At 40.2% G+C, this 20,620-nt stretch overlaps 1 protein-coding gene across 9 annotated transcripts in view; it reads left to right on the forward strand.

The window, feature by feature from the left end:
• The window catches only part of MAP3K15 (mitogen-activated protein kinase kinase kinase 15), a 150,495-nt gene that overhangs the window by 49,590 nt on the left and 80,285 nt on the right, over positions 1-20,620 (forward strand). For all 9 annotated transcript variants that reach the window (XM_081566045.1, XM_081566047.1, XM_081566046.1 and 6 more), the window contains 3 exons: positions 4,189-4,382; positions 8,044-8,212; positions 10,228-10,334. In XM_081566045.1, the coding sequence (XP_081422171.1) occupies positions 4,189-4,382; positions 8,044-8,212; positions 10,228-10,334 (470 nt within the window). The remainder of the gene's footprint in view (positions 1-4,188; positions 4,383-8,043; positions 8,213-10,227; positions 10,335-20,620) is intronic.

Here is a 20,620-nt window from a genome sequence, read left to right on the forward strand (position 1 = left end):
TTTATAACACAACAGAATTTGCAGTGAGAGGTGTTTAACTCCAGTATCTAGTGTCCACAGGGACAGTCTCCAGCTGCTGTTTTGTAGCAGGGTAAGTACTTTCATAAAATCTGTTATCAGGAGTCATGAAACATCAGGAAGGTTAGTGTTAGACAAGGGTTGGCCCACCATTTGTTTTAGTATGACTTGTGAGCTCACAATGGCTTTTACACTTTTTAACGATTGAGAAAAAATCAGAAGATGAAGAATATTTTGTTGTTGTTGTTTAGTCACTAAGTCGTGTCCGACTCTTTGCAACCTTGTGGACTGTAGCCTGCCAGGCGGCTCTGTCCATGGGATTTCCCAGACAAGAATACTGGAGTGCATTGCCTTTTCCTTCTCTAGGTAGTCCTCCCAACCCAGGGATTGAACCAGTGTCTCCTGCATTGGCAGGCAGATTCTTTACCACTGAGCCACTGGGGAAGCCCAAAGAATATTCTAGGGCATGTGAAAATATGAAATTCAGATTTTTGCCCATAAATAGTTTCACTGGGCACAGCCATGCTCATGTGTCTACGTCTTGTCTGTGGCTGCTTTCCTGATTTAACAGCAGAGTTGAGTACTTGGAGAGTAGAGATTATATGACCCACAAGACCAAAAATATTTACCATCTGGCCTTTTACAGAAAAAGTGTGCTGATGCAGTCTCAAGTATGATTGAGTGGAGCAGCGCTAGTCATTTTTGCTTAACAAAGTATTTTAGGGCCTACAGACATCTCATCAGGGATATAGATGCCCTAGGAGGTAAAAAAGAAGGAGAGAATTTCAAGACAGTTATTTGTATTTTGAATTTAGATAGAAAGAAGGATACCACCTGTCCTTGTGTAAGCAAATCTTATTCAAAGGGAAAACTAAAATGTCTGTCACATATATGTTTGAAACTAGTTCCCCAATGTGGAGTTTTCCCAAGACTTCTGTTTGATCTGAAATTGTAGCATTCTGAAAGTTGTCTCTGGGGTGAATGAATTTCTTTTTAATTTAGAAGAAGCTGTATTGCTCGTTTGACTTCTCATTTTTGGTGAAAGTGTGCTTCCCAAGGTTATGCATTATGCCAAATTATCCCATCACTTCATGGCAAATAGATGGGGAAATAGTGACAGACTTTATTTTTTGGGGCTCCAAAATCACTGCAGATGGTGATTGCAGCCATGAAATTAAAAGACACTTACTCCTTGTAAGAAAAGTTAGGACCAACCTGGACAGCATATTAAAAAGCAGAGACATTACTTTGCCAACAAAGGTCCACCTAGTCAAGGCTATGGTTTTTCCAGTAGTCATGTATGGATATGAGAGTTGGACTATAAAGAAAGCTGAGCACCAAAGAATTGATGCTTTTGAACTGTGGTGTTGGAGAAGACTCTTGAGAGTCCCTTGGACTGCAAGGAGATCCAACCAGTCCATCCTAAAGGAAATCAGTCCTGAATATTCATTGGAAGGACTGATGTTGAAGCTGAAGCTCCAATGCTTTGGCCCCCTGATGTGAAGAACTGACTCGTTGGAAAAGACCCTGATGCTGGGAAAGATTGAAGGCAGGAGGAGAAGGGGATGACAGAGGATGAGATGGTTGGATGGCATCACTGACTCAGTGGACATGAGTTTGGGTAAACTTCAGGAGTTGGTGATGGACAGGGAGGCCTGGCGTGCTGCGGTTCATGGGGTCGCAAAGAGTCAGACACAACTGAGCAACTGAACTGATGCCAAATTTCCTAGATAACTCCCTTAGTTTAACAAATTAAAGGGGAAAAGTCAGATGTATTATTGCTGGCATCAAATTCTTTAAAACTTAGTGAAGAGATAGGAAATAACAAGTCAGAAATTTTAACATAGTGGTTTTTTGTAACAGTACAGACAAAAGATAGACTGTGATAGTAGAATGTCGTTTAAGAGCATATTGTAGTCCTCCAAATACGCTAAAAACTGAGCATGGGCTTGAAAAAGTGAAAAGTGAAAGTGTCTCAGTCGTGTCCGACTCTTTGCAAGCCCATGGACTGTATAGCCATGGAATTCTCCAGGCCAGAATACTGGAGTGGGTAGCCTTTCCCTTCTCCAGGGGATCTACCCAACCCAGGGATCAAACCAGGGTCTCCTGCATTACAGGCAGATTCTTTACCAACTGAGCTATCAGGGAGCCCGAGCATGGGCTGAATGCTATTTAAAGGTAGTGTTTCTTTTTCTATTTCATGTTCAGTGCTCCCATTTCATTTAGTTTATGTTTACCAATTTCTGTGTCTCTTTTCTGCTTTTCTTTCTCAAGCCTTTATCAAACATAGTAGAAAAACTTTTGTATACGTATATGTGTGTATATATATATATATATATGTGTGTGTGTATATATAGTATGTATGATATATATATTTTAGAAATGTTATGAATTTTTGCCTAGCTAAAAAATTTATGACATTTTAATTCCACTTGTTTGACTTAGTATAAATAGAATGCTAGGTTTCTAATTAATATTTACTCAAAACTTTGATATAGTTCCATGTATTTTGGCATCTGATATTACTACTAAAAGACTAGAAAGTTCATTATCTTAGTGATCTTTTTTACAAAAATTTGAAGCTCAAAACTTGTAATCCAGTTCTGAGAATACCAAGAAATACTATGTTGTTAAAAAAAAAAAAAACAGAAAACATGTGATAATAGTATTATTAACTAAAGTACAAATTTCATACAAGTTTTACAAGATTTTATGCTACTGTCCATTATTTATTTTCATACTTTATTCAAGATTCCGCTTTGTATTTAGTTGCATTGAGCATTTTCAGCTGCATGCAACAAATTCTGGTAAATTCTCCTTTCATTTTTATTCTGTTAACAAATATTTTCTAATTTTCCTTGTTTGGGCTTCTTAGACACACCTATCATTTAAAAGTAGACATTTAATTTCCAAATACATGGGGTTTTTAAAGTATCTTTGATACTAATTTTTCATTTTAATATTTCTCATTTAAACGCTTTCTTCTCTGAATTCACCCTCTGTGTTTTTTCAGTCTTCTAAGTTTACTGAGGCTTTCAATGGCTAAGTCCAAGATCTCTCTTGGTAAATGTCACATTGGACTTGAAAATATGTGGGTTATTTTCAAATATCTTTTGATACTGATTTCTAAACATAATTCCACAGTGATAAGAGAACCGACTCTGTATGATTTCAGTACCTTTAGACCATGACATTTTTACACCCGTTTTCTGTCCCTGGATATGTTCCAGTGTCTCCTAGTTTATATATAATCTATGGGAACTTGAATAGAATTTGTATCCTACTGTTGTGTGAAAATTGTATTAATCTTAATTATGTTGAATTGGTTCATGGTGCTTTCCTTCTACTTTTCTGTGTATTCATTCTATTAATACTTGAGAGTTTGATAAAGAAACTCCAACTAAAAATTTATCTATTTAAAATAATTGTAATATATAGTAGAACTATATGTAACTTTGTTGTATATTTTCCAAGTCTCCTGTAAATGTGTTATCATACTTTTATAATTTAAAAACTGAAAGAGTAAAAAAAAACTAAAGGTAGTGTTTATGCTTTAAAAGTGGTTATAATTTGACTATGAATCATGATTATTCCATAGGAAAAGCATAGTTTTACTTGAGTATTATTTGACAATATAAAAATCTTTATAAACAATTTTTTCCCAAAACATCTCTGGGACTAATCATATCTATTAATAATATTTGCTTCCTGAAAAAGTTTCTACTCAACAAAGTTTATAAATAATTCACCTGTGGTTAAATTATCAAATAATAAGGCTTTTCCAGCCATGCCAAAAGAAAGAAATTAAACCTTTACATTTTACTTCTTGGTTATCATTGGGCTGAAGTTCCCTCTGATTTGGAGGATATGTAATGAAATATAATTTCTGAGAATTAAAACCCTAAAATCTCTGACAGTGAAATTCAGAGATGTATACTGCTCAGTTCAGCATTGAAAACCAAATTTTTGTTGTATGCCCATGTGTTAGAGCTTGTGAAATGGAGTGGTTTCCTGTTTGCATCTGTTAGATTCATAGTCATATTATGCAAGTAGTTGTTCATCATCAGGCATTTTCTCCTTTCCTGTCCCACCAAGGTTCCACCTGCCCACATCCACAGCTGTGCTTCTGCGTTGCTTATTTTGTGAAACATTTTTGTTTCTTTTTTCCAGGCATCCAGTGGAAATTATTATTTCATCCCATACATCGTGACACCATGCGCTGATTATTTTTGCTGTGAGAGTGATGCCCAGCGGCGTGCCTCGGAGTACATGCAGCCCAACTGGGACACCCTCCTGGGTCCACTGTGTGTGCCTCTGGTGGACAGGTTTACTAGCCTCCTCAAGGACATCCATGTGACCTCATGGTAATTCCCATCAACTGTCCTCAACCTTGGGAACTTGGCCAAAATTTTCCCTTCTTGTCCATGAAGGTGATGTACCTTCAAGAGACCATAGTGCCCAGGGAGTGGGGAACTCCAACCAGTCATTTTAAAGTCGTCCTGGAATGCAGGCTTCCACACTGGCTCACTGCATTGGGCTGTTGAGGTGTAGCTGAAAGAGAATGAAACTGGAGTTGAGGTCAGGGTTCAGTTTGTGTTTGGTTCCAGCTCCTTATGCAACCTTGACAGATAGCTTTTCTGTAGCTGTTTTCTCATCTAGAAAATAAGGAATTTAAATCATTGATTTTCTTTAATGCTCTTTCAACTCTGACATTCTGTGTTTTAAGATCATTTCTGAAGGTGAGTTTCTATCCACTGCCAATCAGCTGTTGAGGTTGTTAAAATGTGTCAGCAAGGTTATTCCAAACATTAGCCCCTGTGCTGTACAAGTCGGGGTGTATTGAGTCAAGCTGAAGCCATCCTGACCACAGTGTACCCTGGGACGTGTTTTTGGTAGATTTATGTTGGAGAAGGTATGGAGCAGTGATTCAAGAGCTGACAGGTTTGGATTTGAATCCTGGCTCAGGCGGTCCTTCACTGTGTAGCCTTGGAACAGTCAGCTCACCTCTTGAAGCCTCAGTGCTCAAGAAACTAGTCCTTGAAATATCCCTGTTTTGAAACTTGAAGGCAGAAAAATTATTCCACTTAAAGAAAGAATTCAAATTTTCTTTGCCTGTAGCCAATTTAAAGGATTTACTCCTGAAAGTTAAGTCACAAGGAGAAGGATTTGTCTTTCCAAAACAAATGAAAATCCAAAGCGCTGGCAGAACTGACTTGAAGTATAAGGGCCACACGTCCCTCTGGTTTGCACTGTGGCCCCCCAAACTGTTGAGCATTACTACTGTGGGGCTGGTGGGAGGTGCATGCTTGTTCAGTCTGTTCTCCTTTTCTATCCTGTCACCTCTTCTCTGGACACACAGTTTCTGCTACAGGTAGTAATTGGAAAAGAAGACTGGCAACTCAGGCATATGTGACCACATGCCAATCTACAAAGTAAACGGGGCACCTTTTGCAGCACATCCCTCAAAAACCTCATTTGGCCCCAGCTTGCTAACTATTGTCTTACTGCACAGTGAATATTCTAGCAAGGTTCAGGGAGACAGGTCTCCCAGGATCATTTTTTCAGGTCTGACAAGGAAGTAGGCTAGCTTGAGTCTGCCAGATGAGCAAGGTGTCTGCAAGAAGTGGTCTCAGGTTTGTTTTTCATTCACTTCATGTATGTTTCAGTAGGAAGACAAATCTTTCAGTTTGGTTTAATTTCAAAGAACTTGAAATACCTGTTGGTTGATTCCACCCCTTGAACTCCCAGATACCTGGCAAGGGTTAGTGAGAGGGTAAATGATGCTAATGGTTGAAAACATCTGTAACAGGGATGGCAGACAAATTTTCAGCTCAAGTGCCAACTTGCATAGATTGATGAAGGCCACCCGGAGCCCTGTGCAGAAAAGGGGTTTGAAGCCATTTCCAAGTTCACACTGATTAGCAGCATCTTTCCTGGTTACCAGAGGCAGAAATGGCTGCATGTTTATTACATACATGGTGTCTCCAAGCCATGCTTAATTCAGTGTTTAATTCAGTGCTTTGTTTATTTACTTACAGGTTACCATTCTTATTAGATTTCTTAGTTTATTGAAACTATTTTTCAGAGCTCCCCTTGAAAACAAGACTAAAGTGTACATTTTTACTTGACAGGCTAAACTAATAACACTTTAATAGCTTTTGATGCCTTTATAGTCCAGCAAATGGATAATGGCTATCATCCAACTTAATTATTCATTTGATTAATCATAGAATTTTAAACATTAGTAGAATCTACTAATTTGCTCATCATTGAGGTAATAAGCAAGAGACAAGGAAACAAAAATTAAAGCAATGCACTGATACTTTTATATCAGAGCACACTGGTACTTTTATATCAGAGCACTTTCACTTTACTTCAGTTCAGTTCAGTTGCTCAGTCATGTCCGACTCTTTGCAACCCCATGAACCGCAGCACGCCAGGCCTCCCTGTCCATCACCAACTCCCCGAGTCCACCCAAACCCATGTCCATCGAGTTGGTGATGCCATCCAACCATCTCATCCTCTGTCGTCCCATTCTCCTCCTGCCCTCAATCTTTCCCAGCATCAGGGTCTTTTCAAATGAGTCAGCTCTTCGCATCAGGTGGCCAAAGTATTGGAGTTTTAGCTTCAACATCAGTCCTTCCAATGAACACCCAGGACTGATCTCCTTTAGGATGGACTGGTTGGATCTCCTTGCAGTCCAAGGGACTCTCGAGAGTCTTCTCCAACACCACAGTTCAAAAGCATCAATTCTTTGGCGCTCAGCTTTTTTTATAGTCCAACTCTCACATCCATACATGACCACTGAAAAAACCTTAACCTTGACTAGACAGACCTTTGTTGACAAAGTAATGTCTCTGCTTTTTAATATGCTGTCTAGGTTGGTCATAACTTTCCTTCCAAGGAGTAAGCATCTTTTAATTTCATGGCAAGTGAAAGTAAATTAATTTCACTTAATTACTGAAATGTTGAAATTTATTATAAGCATTGGACCAGGCAGTGTACTGTAAACACTTTTTTGGACAGAGTTTTGTAACAATTAAAATCAACATTGGTTATTCTTTTGTATTGTTTCTCATTCTCTGAAGACTATTACTTGTTAAACTTGCTCTTTTTAATAAACAACCTAATTTTACTGTCTACAGTTAAATTGTTTCAGCTACATAATGGGTTGACAGTATTACAACTTGATCATGCTCAGTCTCCATAGAAAAAAAATTACTTGGAAAGTAGACAACATATTTAAATCCATCTATTTTAAACCAAGTACTGAATAGTAGCATTGGTTCTTGGAGGGGCTATGGTGAGACATTCCAGTGTGAATTTAAACTGCTTTAAATGTTGTAATACATCCCTGTTATTATCTGGATGCCCACATAAAGGAAGTTCTATGTCTTCCATTAGGAAAGCATTCTGGCTGTCAAAAATGACACAAAGAATAGGGGGTGAAAGGCAGAGGTGGTCTGCGGGCGTCCAGGCATGGCTTCTTGTATTGTTCCTGGACACATCCAGATTTTGTTTCTCGACCAAGTGTAAAAAGCTTTGTGATTACTAGCTGGGGATACCTGAAAGATGCATCTTAAAGACATTCATTTTACCATGTTTCATGGCTTTGGAGTTTCGTTCGGCTTTGTGAAAAATCTCTTAATGGTGGGGGAAATTACTGTTCAAGTGAAGTACTTTCTTGCCCTCTATGTGTTTGAAAATACCAGAGGAGAGGGGATGGGGTGGGGTAGCTAGTGAGTCCTGTGTGTTATCCAAATACATCGGGGGTCAACTTTGAAAATATTTTCAAGGTCATAATGAACTGATTTTCTTCGTAACTGTTGAGTGGTTAGGTTTTTGCAAAGTGACACTCACAAGTAGGACGTGCTCTCCGTTGGCTGATCCTGGGAGGCTCAGGTGTGGGCAAGGCTCCCGTGTGTTAGCCTAAGTCATGTCCATGAGAGCTAGGTTTGTTTGAGCTGCAGCACAGTCCTGGATGCTTGTAGACATGACTGGAGCTTTTCTTGTTTCCCTCTCCAGTGCTTATTACAAAGAAACCTTGTTAAATGACATCCGGAGAGCCAGAGACAAATACCAGGGTGATGAACTGGCCAAGGAGCTGGCTCGGATCAAACTCCGCATGGATAACACTGAGGTTCTGACCTCAGACATCGTCATTAATTTACTGCTGTCCTATCGCGATATCCAGGTATGCCATATACTTATCTGAAGCTAACACAGTTCTTCCTTGACATGAGGAATTCTTGTATGAAGTACTCAAAGACTAGATGTATGGTTAGGTAGCTGTTTTATAGCCAGAATAGGAATGTGGCTGGGTCATAGGTCACCTCGCATATCTTTTGTGGTAGAAATGTTGCAGAAGGTTTTGTCAAATCAGAAGGGTGCTCCAGCAAATTCTTAGATATGGTACTGCTTAGTAAAAGGAGTTCAGAATTTAACGGTTTATATGCAGTTTGTGCTAGGAGTTGTTCCAAGCCCTTTGCAAGCCCTAATTCACTTAATCCTCTTCAGAAGCCTGTGGGGTGCACAGTCTGATTATTCCCATTTTAAAAATGAGGAACATGAGGTACAGAGAAGTTAAATAACTTGCCTAAGGTCACACAGCAGTTGGCAAAAGTCAAGATTCAAACTAAGGCAACCAGCTCTGTTGTTCCTGCTCTTAATGCCTCTCCTCTTCTACTTCCTTTAGGCCTTTGTCACTTCCTTCTTTGTTTAGCACTACCTGTGAGTGAAAGGGAGAGCAGGAGTAACAGAGGCATGTCCAGGAATCAGGGGCTGCAGGGCTTTATTCTAAGACAAGGGACAGAGGCTTTTGGGAAGTCCTGAAGACAGGGTTTGTAGAATATGGTACCATGGAGGAAAGCAGTCATTTCCCCCCTCCAAGTTTAATGCCGTGGAGCCATTTCCAAGATGTCTTGTCTTCCTTCCCTTTGGAGGAATGCAGAGCAGTGTACATAACCTGTAGAATTCTATCAGTACAAAGCCATATCAGAGGTTGTTGGCCACAGTTCTTTAGAAGAGAGAGGCTTCCATTTATGACCTGAGCCAAGAACAAGAGTCAACCACTTAAGGAACTCACGCACCTGGTGACAAACAGATGCACCTAATTGATTTTAATAGCAGATGCCATTAGAAATTATGATGACTGAGCGCTGCCCCATGGAACAAGAGAATGGGAAGGACCTTGTTGGAGGTCTTTCTTCCATTGAGCGGCTGGCTTCCTTCTGCCCTTGCTTTCACGCATCTCTCCTCTTTATAACGTTCCCTTGGGGGGACTCTCAGGCTCAAAGATGAGTCAGAAGCTTCTTGCAGTACTCTGCTTTCCCTTTCCTTGGGCAGCAGCCTCAAAGTGTAATGCCACAAAACAGGCGTGAGATTTCGGTGGGAAGGCCTCGTCTGCTAACTGTGGCCAGCTGTCAACGAGTTGGCCAGTAACAGCGATTCTGAGTTGGCTGAAAGGGTAGCAGATGGCACTGCTCACAGGGGATACAGCCGAGACGAACATGGGAGCAATTTTTCCCTGGGTAATTATGCAGTTTAGAGCCATGGTTCTCGAGCGGGGGACATGTGGCAGTGTCTGGGGATATTTTGGGTTGTCACAACTTGGGGCAGGGGGGCGGAGTGCTACTGGCACCTAGTGGGTCAAGGTCACAGGTGCTGCTTAATATCCCATGATACACAGGACAGCCCCCACCATAAAGACTGATCCAGCCCCCAGTGTCACTAGCTCCAAGGTTGAGAAACTGATTTAAATGAATTGGATTGTTTCTGACAAAATAGGAAGCCTTGGGATATTTCCTCCCTTTATGTGGCAAATGACTGCACGATTTCTTATATATTTACGTCCAGTTCATTTTAACCCACAGCCCTGCCAGTGGTGATAACTCTCCTACACTCAAAATGTGGTAGCTTTTCCTAGCTGCTTGGCTCATTCGTTTTCTTTTATCGTCTTTGAATCTAACTTCCTTTCCTTGGTCCTTTTGTGACCTCTGAGAGCAGGGATTCTTCCTCTGTCTCCTCTCATCCATCTTGTTGTTCTTTTTAATCTCATTGCTGTTCTTATAAGGACTTTAACTTCACTAAATACTGCCTGTAGGGAAGGGCCTATATTTAAATGCTGAGGTGGTCTCATGTTTATAACTGTTTAAGAAAACCTGCAAAGAACTGCGTTTCCTCTCTCACCTTGGGACCTCTTGCCAACAGGACTACGATGCAATGGTGAAGCTGGTAGAAACACTGGAGATGCTGCCTACATGTGATTTGGCTGACCAGCATAACATTAAATTCCACTATGCGTTTGCACTGAATAGGTAAGAGTGATAATGTATGGATAGAGTTTTGAAGCAGGTCAGCTGTTAAATTTTGCTTCCTTTTTTTCTTCTTTTTTAAATTGTAGTATAATTGCTTTACAATGTTGCTAGTTTCCAATGTACAACTAAGTGTGTCAGCTATATGTATGCGTATATTCCCTACCTCTTAAGGCTCCCTCCCACCCCCTTTCCTACCCTTCTAGGTCATCACAGAGCACCGGGCTGAGCTCCCTGTGTTACACAGCAGCTTCCCATTAGCCATTTTACACATGGTAGTGTATATATGTCATTGCTACTCTCTCAATTTGTCCCACCTTCCCCTTCCCCCACTGTATTCACATGTCCATTGTCTATGTCTGTATCTCTGTTTCTGCCCTTCAAATAGATTCATCTGTACCATTTTTCTAGATTCCACAAATGTGTATTAATATATGATACTTGTTTTTCTCTTTCTGACTTATTTTACTCTGTATGACAGATTCTAGGTCCATTGACATCACTGCAAATGACCCAATTTCACTCCTTTTTAGGGCCAAGTAATATTTCATCATATATATATGTCTTACATCTTCTTTATCTATTCCTCTGTTGATGCACATCTAGGTTGCTTCTGTATCCTGGCTATTGTAAATAGTGCTGCATTGAACACTGGGATACATCTGTCTTTTTGAATTATGGTTGTCTAGAGGTATGCGACCAGTAGTGGGATTGCTGGGTCATATCATACCTTTACTTTGAGTGTTTTAAGGAACCTCCATACTGTTTTCCATTGTGGCTGTACCAAGTTACACTCCCACCAACAGTGTAGGAGGGTCTCCTTTTCTCCACACCCTCTCCAGCATTTATTGTTTGTAGACTTTTTGATATGGCCATTCTGACCAGTGTGAGGTGATACCTCATTGTAGTTTTGATTTGCATTTCTGTAATAATGAGTAATGTTGAGCATCTTAAATTCTGTTTCCTTCTTTCATTCAACCCTCGTTTAGTATGAGCCAGATAATGGCTGAATGCCAAAGTTAAGAAAATGGACACGACATGATCTTAACCTTTAGGGACCTTGTCTTCGGAGCATATATTCTAGCTGTGAGGTCAGACATGTACCTAAACCCCTACAGCTCAGAGTGATAAATGTCTTCATGAATACCACAGCATAGTAGAGGGAGGAAGTCATTCTGCTTTGGGGTTTTCAAGAGGCTTCTCTGGAGTCTTTTGGGCTGGGTTTTGAAGATTTAGTAAGAATTGCCTCATGGGCGGGAGAGGCTGCGGGATGGGGGTGAGGAAGAGGCTACTCCACTTGGCCAGAAGTGTGAGCAGAGAGTTCTTCAGGTGCAGTGTGCTTTCAGGGACCCTCCAGAATATTAGCTATAGGTGCAGCAAATGTGTGCAGTGAGGCAGAGTATGGAGGGTGGGACTGTGTTGTGAAAGGACTGTATGTATACAAATGAGGAGCTGAAAGTGTCTCATAGACTGTGGAGGTAGGGGGCTAGTTTAACAACAGGATTAACATTGTATGACAGGGAGGAGGGCTGCTGTCTTCCTGTACTAGTGTAATCTGAATTACTGGGCTAGGTAGAGTATGTGAGACTTGAAAATTCCTGCCTGGAGACCATGAGCCTCAGAAGCTTATTGCTAGGGGTGTCAGTGAAGATGCTGTAGTATAGAGACCCCAAATGCAATAATTGAAATTTTTCTTTCACATAGCAGTCTAGAGGTGAGTGGACCAGGCTAGTGGCATAGGAGTTGTTCAGGGACCTAACTTCTGACCGTTTTGTAGCTCTTTCATTCCCAAGAGTGTTGTTCTCTTCTAGTTGAAACTCGGTCACTGATTTACTCTTTGTTCCAGCCTGATGAAAGGAGTAGTGTGGAAGCCCAGTTAAGCCGTTTCCTTTAAAGCAAGTAGAATTTGCATGGGCCACTTCCACTGACATTCTGTTGGTGAGAGCATAGTCACATGACCCCTATCTAACTATAAGGGAAGCTGGGAAATGGTGTCTCTCACTGAGTGGCCATGTGAAGAATAACTAGGAGTTTGACACATCTAATCTCACAAAATCCAAGCTGCCTAAACATCTTAGTCCTACAGTTACTCTTCCTCTGTGATAAGATACAGGAAGAGAGGTGGCATTAGGTGAACATAGTGAGAGCTACATACAAATCCACTTGCTGCTGAGGTTAGGAATCGCTCATGTTTGAATCACACTGCCAAAAACTTGAGGATATTCAAATGTGGCTTGAGAACCAGAGTTCTGGCACCTTATTTTCAACCCTCCATGACAAACATCTTCCTTAGGGAATGAGTACAGTGAGGGTTGATGGGGACCGAGTTAGAGGACACTTGGATCTGATTTCTCAGAGGCTTGGCTTTGCTTCAGCAGCTGGATTAAGCTGTAGATGGTGGACTCGCCACGGGCAGCATCTGCACAGCAGCAGCCACACAGTCCACGGCTCCAAGATTCTTGTAACACTTATGAGGCAATACAAAATATACTCTTCAATACAAAATATACTCTTCAATACAAATATACTCTTCAATACAAATATACTCTTCAGTACAAATATACTCTTCAATACAAAATATACTCTTCAATACAAATATACTCTTCAATACAAAATATACTCTTCAATACAAATATACTCTTTCAATACAAATATACTCTTCAATACAAATATACTCTTCAATACAAAATATACTCTTCAATACAAATATACTCTTCAATACAAAATGTACTCTTCAATATAAATATACTCTTCAATACAAAATGTACTCTTCAATACAAATATACTCTTCAATACAAATATACTCTTCAATACAAAATATACTCTTCAATACAAATATACTCTTCAATAGAAAATATACTCTTCAATACAGAATATACTCTTCAATACAGAATATACTCTTCAATACAAATATACTCTGCAATACAAAATATACTCTTCAATACAAAATATACTCTTCAATACAAATATACTCTTCAATACAAAATATACTCTTTTGTATTGAAGTATATAAAGCACACAGGCAGTGAAGTGTGTAGATCTTTATACAAACTAAGTTTTAATAAATAGGTATGCACACATGAACAACACCCCTATCAAAATATGAAATATTTCCACCCCCGCCCCAGAAGTTCCCTTGTTCCCCTTTACAGGTAGTCCCCACTCCTCTACAGGCAGCCACTCTTCATATATTGCAACCTCTGTCTCCAGAGATGAGTTTTTTCTGTCCTTGAACTTTGTATAAATGGAATCACACAGTATGGGCTTCCCAGGTGGCTCAGTGGTCAAGAATCTGCCTGCCAGTGCAGGAGACACAGGTCAGGAGGATCCCTTGGAGAAGGAAATGGCAACCCACTCCAGTATTCTAGCCTGGAGAATTCCATGGATAGAGGAGCCTGACGGGCTACAGTCCATGGGGTCACAAAGAGTCAGACACAACTGAGAGATTAAACAGCAGTCACATAGTATGTACTCTTTTGTGTCTGGCTTCCTACACTCAGTGTCGTGTTTCTGTGATTCGTCCATGCTGTTTACTGTGTCAGTAGTTCATTCCTTCTCCTTGCTGTGGAGCATTTTGTTGTGTGGATATGCCACAAGTGATTTATCCATTTTGCAGCTGGTAGATCTCTAGGTTGTTTCCCATTTGGGGGTACTGAGAACAGTGCTGCTATTAGCATTTATGTGCATGGCTTTTGCACACCTCTGGGCACGTTTCTGTTGGGTACATAGCACATGCTTATGTCCTACTGTACTAGACACCTGCAAGCAATGGTAAAGTGAAAGTCGCTTAGTCATGTCCAGCTCTTTGCAACCCCATGGACTGTAGCCCGCCAGGCTCCTCTGTCCATGGAATTCTCCAGGCAAGAATACTGTAGTGGGTAGCCATTCCCTTTTCCAGGGGATCTTCCCAACCCAGGGATCGAACCCAGGCCTCCCACGTTGCAGGCAGATTCTTTACCATCTGAAGCACCAGGCAACCAGCAAGCAGTGGTAGTCAGGATTTTTACTCTTTTTGGTGGAGGAGCTCCATGGTCTCTATGAAAATACGCCTTCTCTCTCCCCAGCAGTCTTTAAACTCAGCATCCCAAGGTGGGGAACATGGGAGTGGGCATCTTCCTTAAGCTTGAAAAGGAAGTTCTGTAACTCTGTCCCCCCAGAGTAGTGGGGGGATATATATAATTTATACTTAATTATATATTAAGTATATATAATTTATTATTATAATTTATTCTTAAATTATATTTAAATATAATTTATATTATATATATCTTATATATATTTATATTTTATTTATCTTTATATATATCTTATATATAATATATCTATATTACATAATTTATACTTAATTATATATTAAGTATATATCATTTATTCTTAAATTATACTTAAATATAATTTATATATGATCTTAAATATAATTTATTCTTAAATTATACTTGGTCGATCCTTGACTTACAAGGATTAATCAGTTATCACTGGTGAAGTTTCTGGAAGAATGCCTGGCATACCATAAGTGCTATTTGCTAAAATGGCTCATTAAATTGAAACTAAGAGGGCCTTTTAAATCACTCACCACCAAGTCTTTTCCCAGACCAAGTAGAGGTACCGGTTGTCAAGCAGAATGAAATAGTCTGATTACCATCCACTCAAAGTAATAAAAGAATAAAACGTGTTCTGAAATGGAAAATCAGTGTCTAGGAGAACCCGGTGTGGCAAGATGAAGTGATTCCAAGATGACACACGTTTCCCATTTGGAAGTGGAATGGCTGCGATTACTCTCTGGACAACCACCTTTCTGATGATGGCTCTTCTCCTAGTGTGATTGTCCCCTGTACAGCAGTCCCCAAACTTTCTGGTACCAGGGACCCATTTCATGGAAGACAACTTTTCCATGGAGCAGGGTTGGGGGGAATGGTTTTGGGATGATTCAAACACATTACATTTATTGTGTACCTTATTTCTATGATTATTACGTCAGCTCCACCTCAGTTCATCAGGCATTAGATCCTGGGGGCTGGGGACCTCTGTCTTGTTAGACAGTGGTTCTCTAAACTGTCAGGAAAACAATCACCACAAATACGTATCGAGGCCGGTCAGGCTCCTCATTGCCAAGAATCTCATTTTCTCCAACCAATGAGGGATTTTCTGTGGAACTGCAATATTTGCCTCATGTATCCATGCAGTCTGGTCCTGAATCTTTGCTTTAGGTATAACTTGGCCACCTGTCAGCCGAGTCACAGTAGGACTTGGCATCATGTACAGTTTTGAGAAAATTTATGGAGGTACCGTGTGTTTATAAAGGGGAATATCAGTGTTGAACAAATAATGAATTTTCCTGCATTACAGTTGACCTTTAACTCTTAAGGAAGTAGAACAAATCATGGCCATTAGCATTGCTAGAGGTTGACAGTGTTGAATGATTGCACCGTCAGATGCCAAGGGCTCCTGTATTATGCTGCCTTGAACTGGCATCTTTTCCTGACAGCTTCCCCTTCACTGCATTCAGAAGCCCAGTCAAAGGTACTTCCCATTTCCACTGAGCACTTAAATTGCTTGCCTCTCAGTGGCATGGAACCTTTATGAACAGTTTTTACTGGCTGTTACTTTTACAAACGGACTTTATTAGATATGCTAAGGCAGCCAGAAGATCTGACTAGGGATCAAGGCAGCAGGCAGAGGCATGGTCTGGAAGAACAACAGAATCAAAGTCCTGGGTTTAAAAACAACAAAATGGACCTGTCAAAGAGCAGGAGTATACTTTTATTCTACTCCCTACATCTTTGGGTCCAGACTGCCAACCCTGGCAACGTTGAACTCATTGAATTACTTTCAGCAAAGTGGAAGGGGAGACTGAATGTGTGACACGTGTATTGGAATATCCGATGTATCGCTCTGTGAATAAGTTGAGAATGGAGAGAGGAAGATACTCTGTGGGCCCTAGAAACGTGTGAGGGAATATAAAATGAATAATACTGAATCCAGCACACACCAAAGGGACTGCAGGCTTGTTCCAGAACCTACAGCAGTCAGCTCATCCTCAACCTCTGGGCTACCCAGCCAGGCCCCTGCTCAGGTGGAGGGATGGAGAGAACTTGTATCTCTGCAGTAACCACCAGCCTCCTTTTCTTTGTTTCTTTTATTTATGTTCACTGTGTGATCTCACCATATTAATTCATATGTTTAGATAAAGAACCATTTTTGTTACATGTTTGTAAAGGGTAGGAAAGGGATGACATCACCCTACTTTTTTTGGTCTATTTTTTAATTTAAGTATAGTTGGTTTACAAGGACTTCCAGGTGTCTCAGTGGTAAAGAATGTGCCTGCCAGGAGATGTGGGTTTGATCTCTAGGTCAGGAAGATCCCCTGGAGAAGGAAATGGCAACCCACTCCAGTATTCTTGCCTAGACAGCCCCATGGACAGAGGAACCTGGCAGATTATAATCCGTGGAGTCGCAAAGAGTTGGATCACAATTTAGTGACTAAACAACATGGTTGGTTTACAATGTTATGTCAGTTTCAGGTATACAGCAAAGTAATCACATATATATTCTTTTTCAGATTATTTTACATTATAAGTTATTACAATATGTATAGTTCCCTGTTCTGTTCAGTAAGTCCTTGTATCTATTTTATATATATAGCAATATATATGTGTTAATCTCAATCTCCTAATTTATCCCTCCCCCCCTTTCCCCTTTGGTAACCATAAATTTGTTTTCTATCTCTGTGGGACTATTCATGTTTTGTAAATAAGTTCAATTGTATCATTCTTTTAGACTCCACATATTAGTGATGTCATGCGATAGTTGTCTTTCTGTGTCTGACTTACTAGCACTACTTTCCTAGTTCATTTGCCTCCAGGGACCTAAAACCATGTTGCAAAAAGAAGGATACGTATTTGTGGTGATTGTTTTCCTGACTGTGAAGAGAACCACAGAATCTGTGCATTTACAAGGAATCATGTAGTCTCGATCCTTTATTTTAGAGAGAAGAAAGAAAGGCAAGGGCCCAAAATAAAGCAGCTGGTCAATAAGAGCTTGGGAACCAGAACTCCCCAGTTTGAACCCAGTTTTCTACATACACTGGTTTCATATCATGGCATAATCAGTGGAACTCTGCCCAGAAAGCTTGAGCTTCTATTTTGTTTGCCTGATGGGCAACTAAAATAAGCCATAGGCCTCTTGGAATTGCAGGGCCATACTTTGTGTGTGTGTGTGTGTCCATGCATGCTCATTTGTGTCTGACTCTCTGCAGCCCCATGGACTGCAACCCGCCAGACGCCTATGTCCAAGGGATCCTCCAGGCAAGAGCACTGGGGCAGGTTGCCACCACCGCCTCCAGGGTGGAGGCAACCCAAGGATCAAACCCACATCTCCTGCATTGGCAGGCAGACTCTCCACCACTGTGCTACCTGGAAGCCCCTTATAAACATAATGTTAGGCCAAAGAAGCAAGACATAAAAGTAACATATAAGATAATTCCATGTATCTTATTTCTTCCTTTCTAAGATGCAGATTTTTTTTACATTTTTAAAGTAATGCTGAAATTTGTTATCTTACAGTTAATGACCTCTTAATACTTGGTCATGATTTAGTTAATAGATTTTTTTTCTTTCTTATTGAGCCATCAAATAATGATATCTTAAACTCTATAAAACACAAAAAAAAACATGCAAAGCTAAACCATTTGCTTTACAGATATAGAAACCCTTAACTATATAGAAAAGCAAAGATAAGATATCATCTTAAGTGCTTAAGATGCTAAGGATGGTGATATCATCTTAGGTATTTAAGATGCTTTGGAACATTCTAGAGGTCTAGCTGGCAAGGGTACCAGGCACTCCTTGATCCTTTGGGAAGGATGTTTTCTCCATAAAACCTGGAGATGGAATTCAGCCCAATTTACTCAGCATCTGTTGGGCCATACTTTTATGTCTCATTTTTTCATATTTGATGAGGGCATTAGACAGTAGCTGAATATTAAAGCCACTTTCATAGTAAACACTTTTTATACCAAAAGACCAGTTGCATTTTTTTTCTGAGAAATAGATGATCTTATATCTTCTGAGCAGTGGCCTGGCCAATAATACATATTTTCCTTTTGAAAAATTTTTATCCAGAGAAGTTACCACTTCTATCTGTTCTCCTTCCTCCCTGCTGGTGTATCCTTGAGCGTATGTTACCTTCCTTTTCTGTCAAATTCCTGCTGCAATTCCCTTTCTTTTGTCCTTCCTTCATTTACTGACTTATTTGTATGTCAGTGGAAGGGCTTTGTGCTAAAGAAGGAGAGAGCTCATTACCAGTGACTCAAGTTAATGAGTGATTTAAAAATGTGATCACATGTGTACATATTACACACTTCAACTTACATAGACAAGTGAACTTGTTCTCTTCAAATTAATCATGCTGCAGTACTCTGCCTTTGACAATGCTGCCATTATTCGGAATACCATTGTATCACTGGGTGGGGGGAGATTTTTCCTTCAAAATTGTTTTGTCAGCTAGCATGGCATATAGGAAATCAGTATCATTACTTTGGGCTTTGAAGGAAAACAGATTTGGATTTGAATTCCAACTCCTATACTTAAGTCTCATGGCCATGATCAAGCCACTGAATCTCCTGAAGCCTTACCTCCCTCATATGTAAAATGGGTACTAACAGTTACCATGTAGTAAGCATTCCAGAGAGTAATCCTGGCATGAAGCTGGTCCTTGGCTGTGACTGTGACTCTTACTGTGTAGTTTGTTCATCTGTATTTTTACTAAGTTTAAGAGAAAATGTTTGACCATTTCTAAATATCAAAACTACTTGGAAAATGCAGAGTTTTTGCCACCAAAGAAGATAGTTTAAAGGAATAAATTTCATAAAGCAATGCTGTTAAAAGTGTTGTTAGCGTGAAAACGTCACTGAGGTAAGTATAAGGTCCTCTGAGGTGATGATTTTGAACGAGAGAAAGTTTGTTTGAATGTAGAGATTTGTAGGGAAAAGAATAGTGTGTTTCGTCAAATTCAGAGTTGATTAATGTACAGCAAGTTTCTCAGCTTTGCATTACTGATATCTGGAGCTGCATAATTCTGTTTGGGAGGCCGTCTTATGTATTGTAGGAAGTTTAGCAACTTCCCAGTCCTTCTACGCTAGATGCCAGTAGCCACCCCCCCCTCAACCAAAGTTGTGATGATCAAAAGTGTCTCTAGACATTGCTAGGTGTCCCCTAGGGACAAAACCAGCCTTGCGTGAGACCACAGCTTTATAGGGAGTCATTCTGGGTTGTGAGAAGAGCATTCGCTTTGATGTTTGAATCACTTACCAGCAATATGATGTTGACAAGGTACCAGGATGAAGATCCTATGGTGTGGATTAAAATAGATACCCCATATGCAAGTAGCCTGCATAGCTCCCAGCAGCTAGATGGCTGTTAATAAAAGTTCAGTTCCTTCTTCATTTATCTCCTCCTTTCAGTTCTTAATTCAAATGGGGAGATTACCTAGTATGATATAAAAATATTATAGAATCTCTGTCAAAATCTAAACTGCGTTTTCCACAGAAATAGGAAAAAACAGTCCTAAAATTCATATAGAATTTTATCACACAAGACCCCCAAATAGCCTAAGCAATCTTGAGAAAGAAGAACAAAGTTGTATTACACTTCCTGATTTGAAACTATATGTATTACAAAGGTATAGTAATCAAAATGGTATGATACTAGCAAAATGATACAGACACACAGACCAGTAGAACAGAATAGAGTCCAAGAGATAAGTCCATGCACATACAGCCAACTAATCTTTGACAAGGCATCAGGATTACATAATGGAGAAAAGATAGTCTTTTCAATAAATGGTGTTGGCAAAAGTGGATGAAAGTGAAAGTGAAAATTGCTCAGTCGTCTCCAACTCATTGTGACCCCATGGACTATACACTCCATGAAATTCTCCAGGCCAGAATACTGGAGTGGGTAGCTGTTCCCTTCTCCAGGGGACCTTCCCAACCCAGAGATCGAACCCAGGTCTCCCACATTGCAGGCGGATTCTTTACCAGCTGAGCCACAAGGGAATCCCAAGAATACTGGAGTGGGTAACCTATCCCTTCTCCAGCGGATCTTCCCAACCTAGAAATCGAGTCAGGATCTCCTGCATTGCAGGTGGATTCTTTACCAACTGAGCTATGAGGGAAGCCCTTTAGGTACAACATTGCAAGTGAAGTGACTCAGTCGTGTCTGACTCTTTGTGACCCCATGAACTATACAGTCTGTGAAATTCTCCAGGCCAGAATACTGGAGTGGGTAGCC

The sequence above is a fragment of the Giraffa tippelskirchi genome, chromosome X (assembly GCF_054371585.1).
Source record: "Giraffa tippelskirchi isolate mGirTip1 chromosome X, T2T-mGirTip1v1.2.pri, whole genome shotgun sequence".
In the NCBI taxonomy this organism is placed as follows: Eukaryota; Metazoa; Chordata; class Mammalia; order Artiodactyla; family Giraffidae; genus Giraffa; species Giraffa tippelskirchi.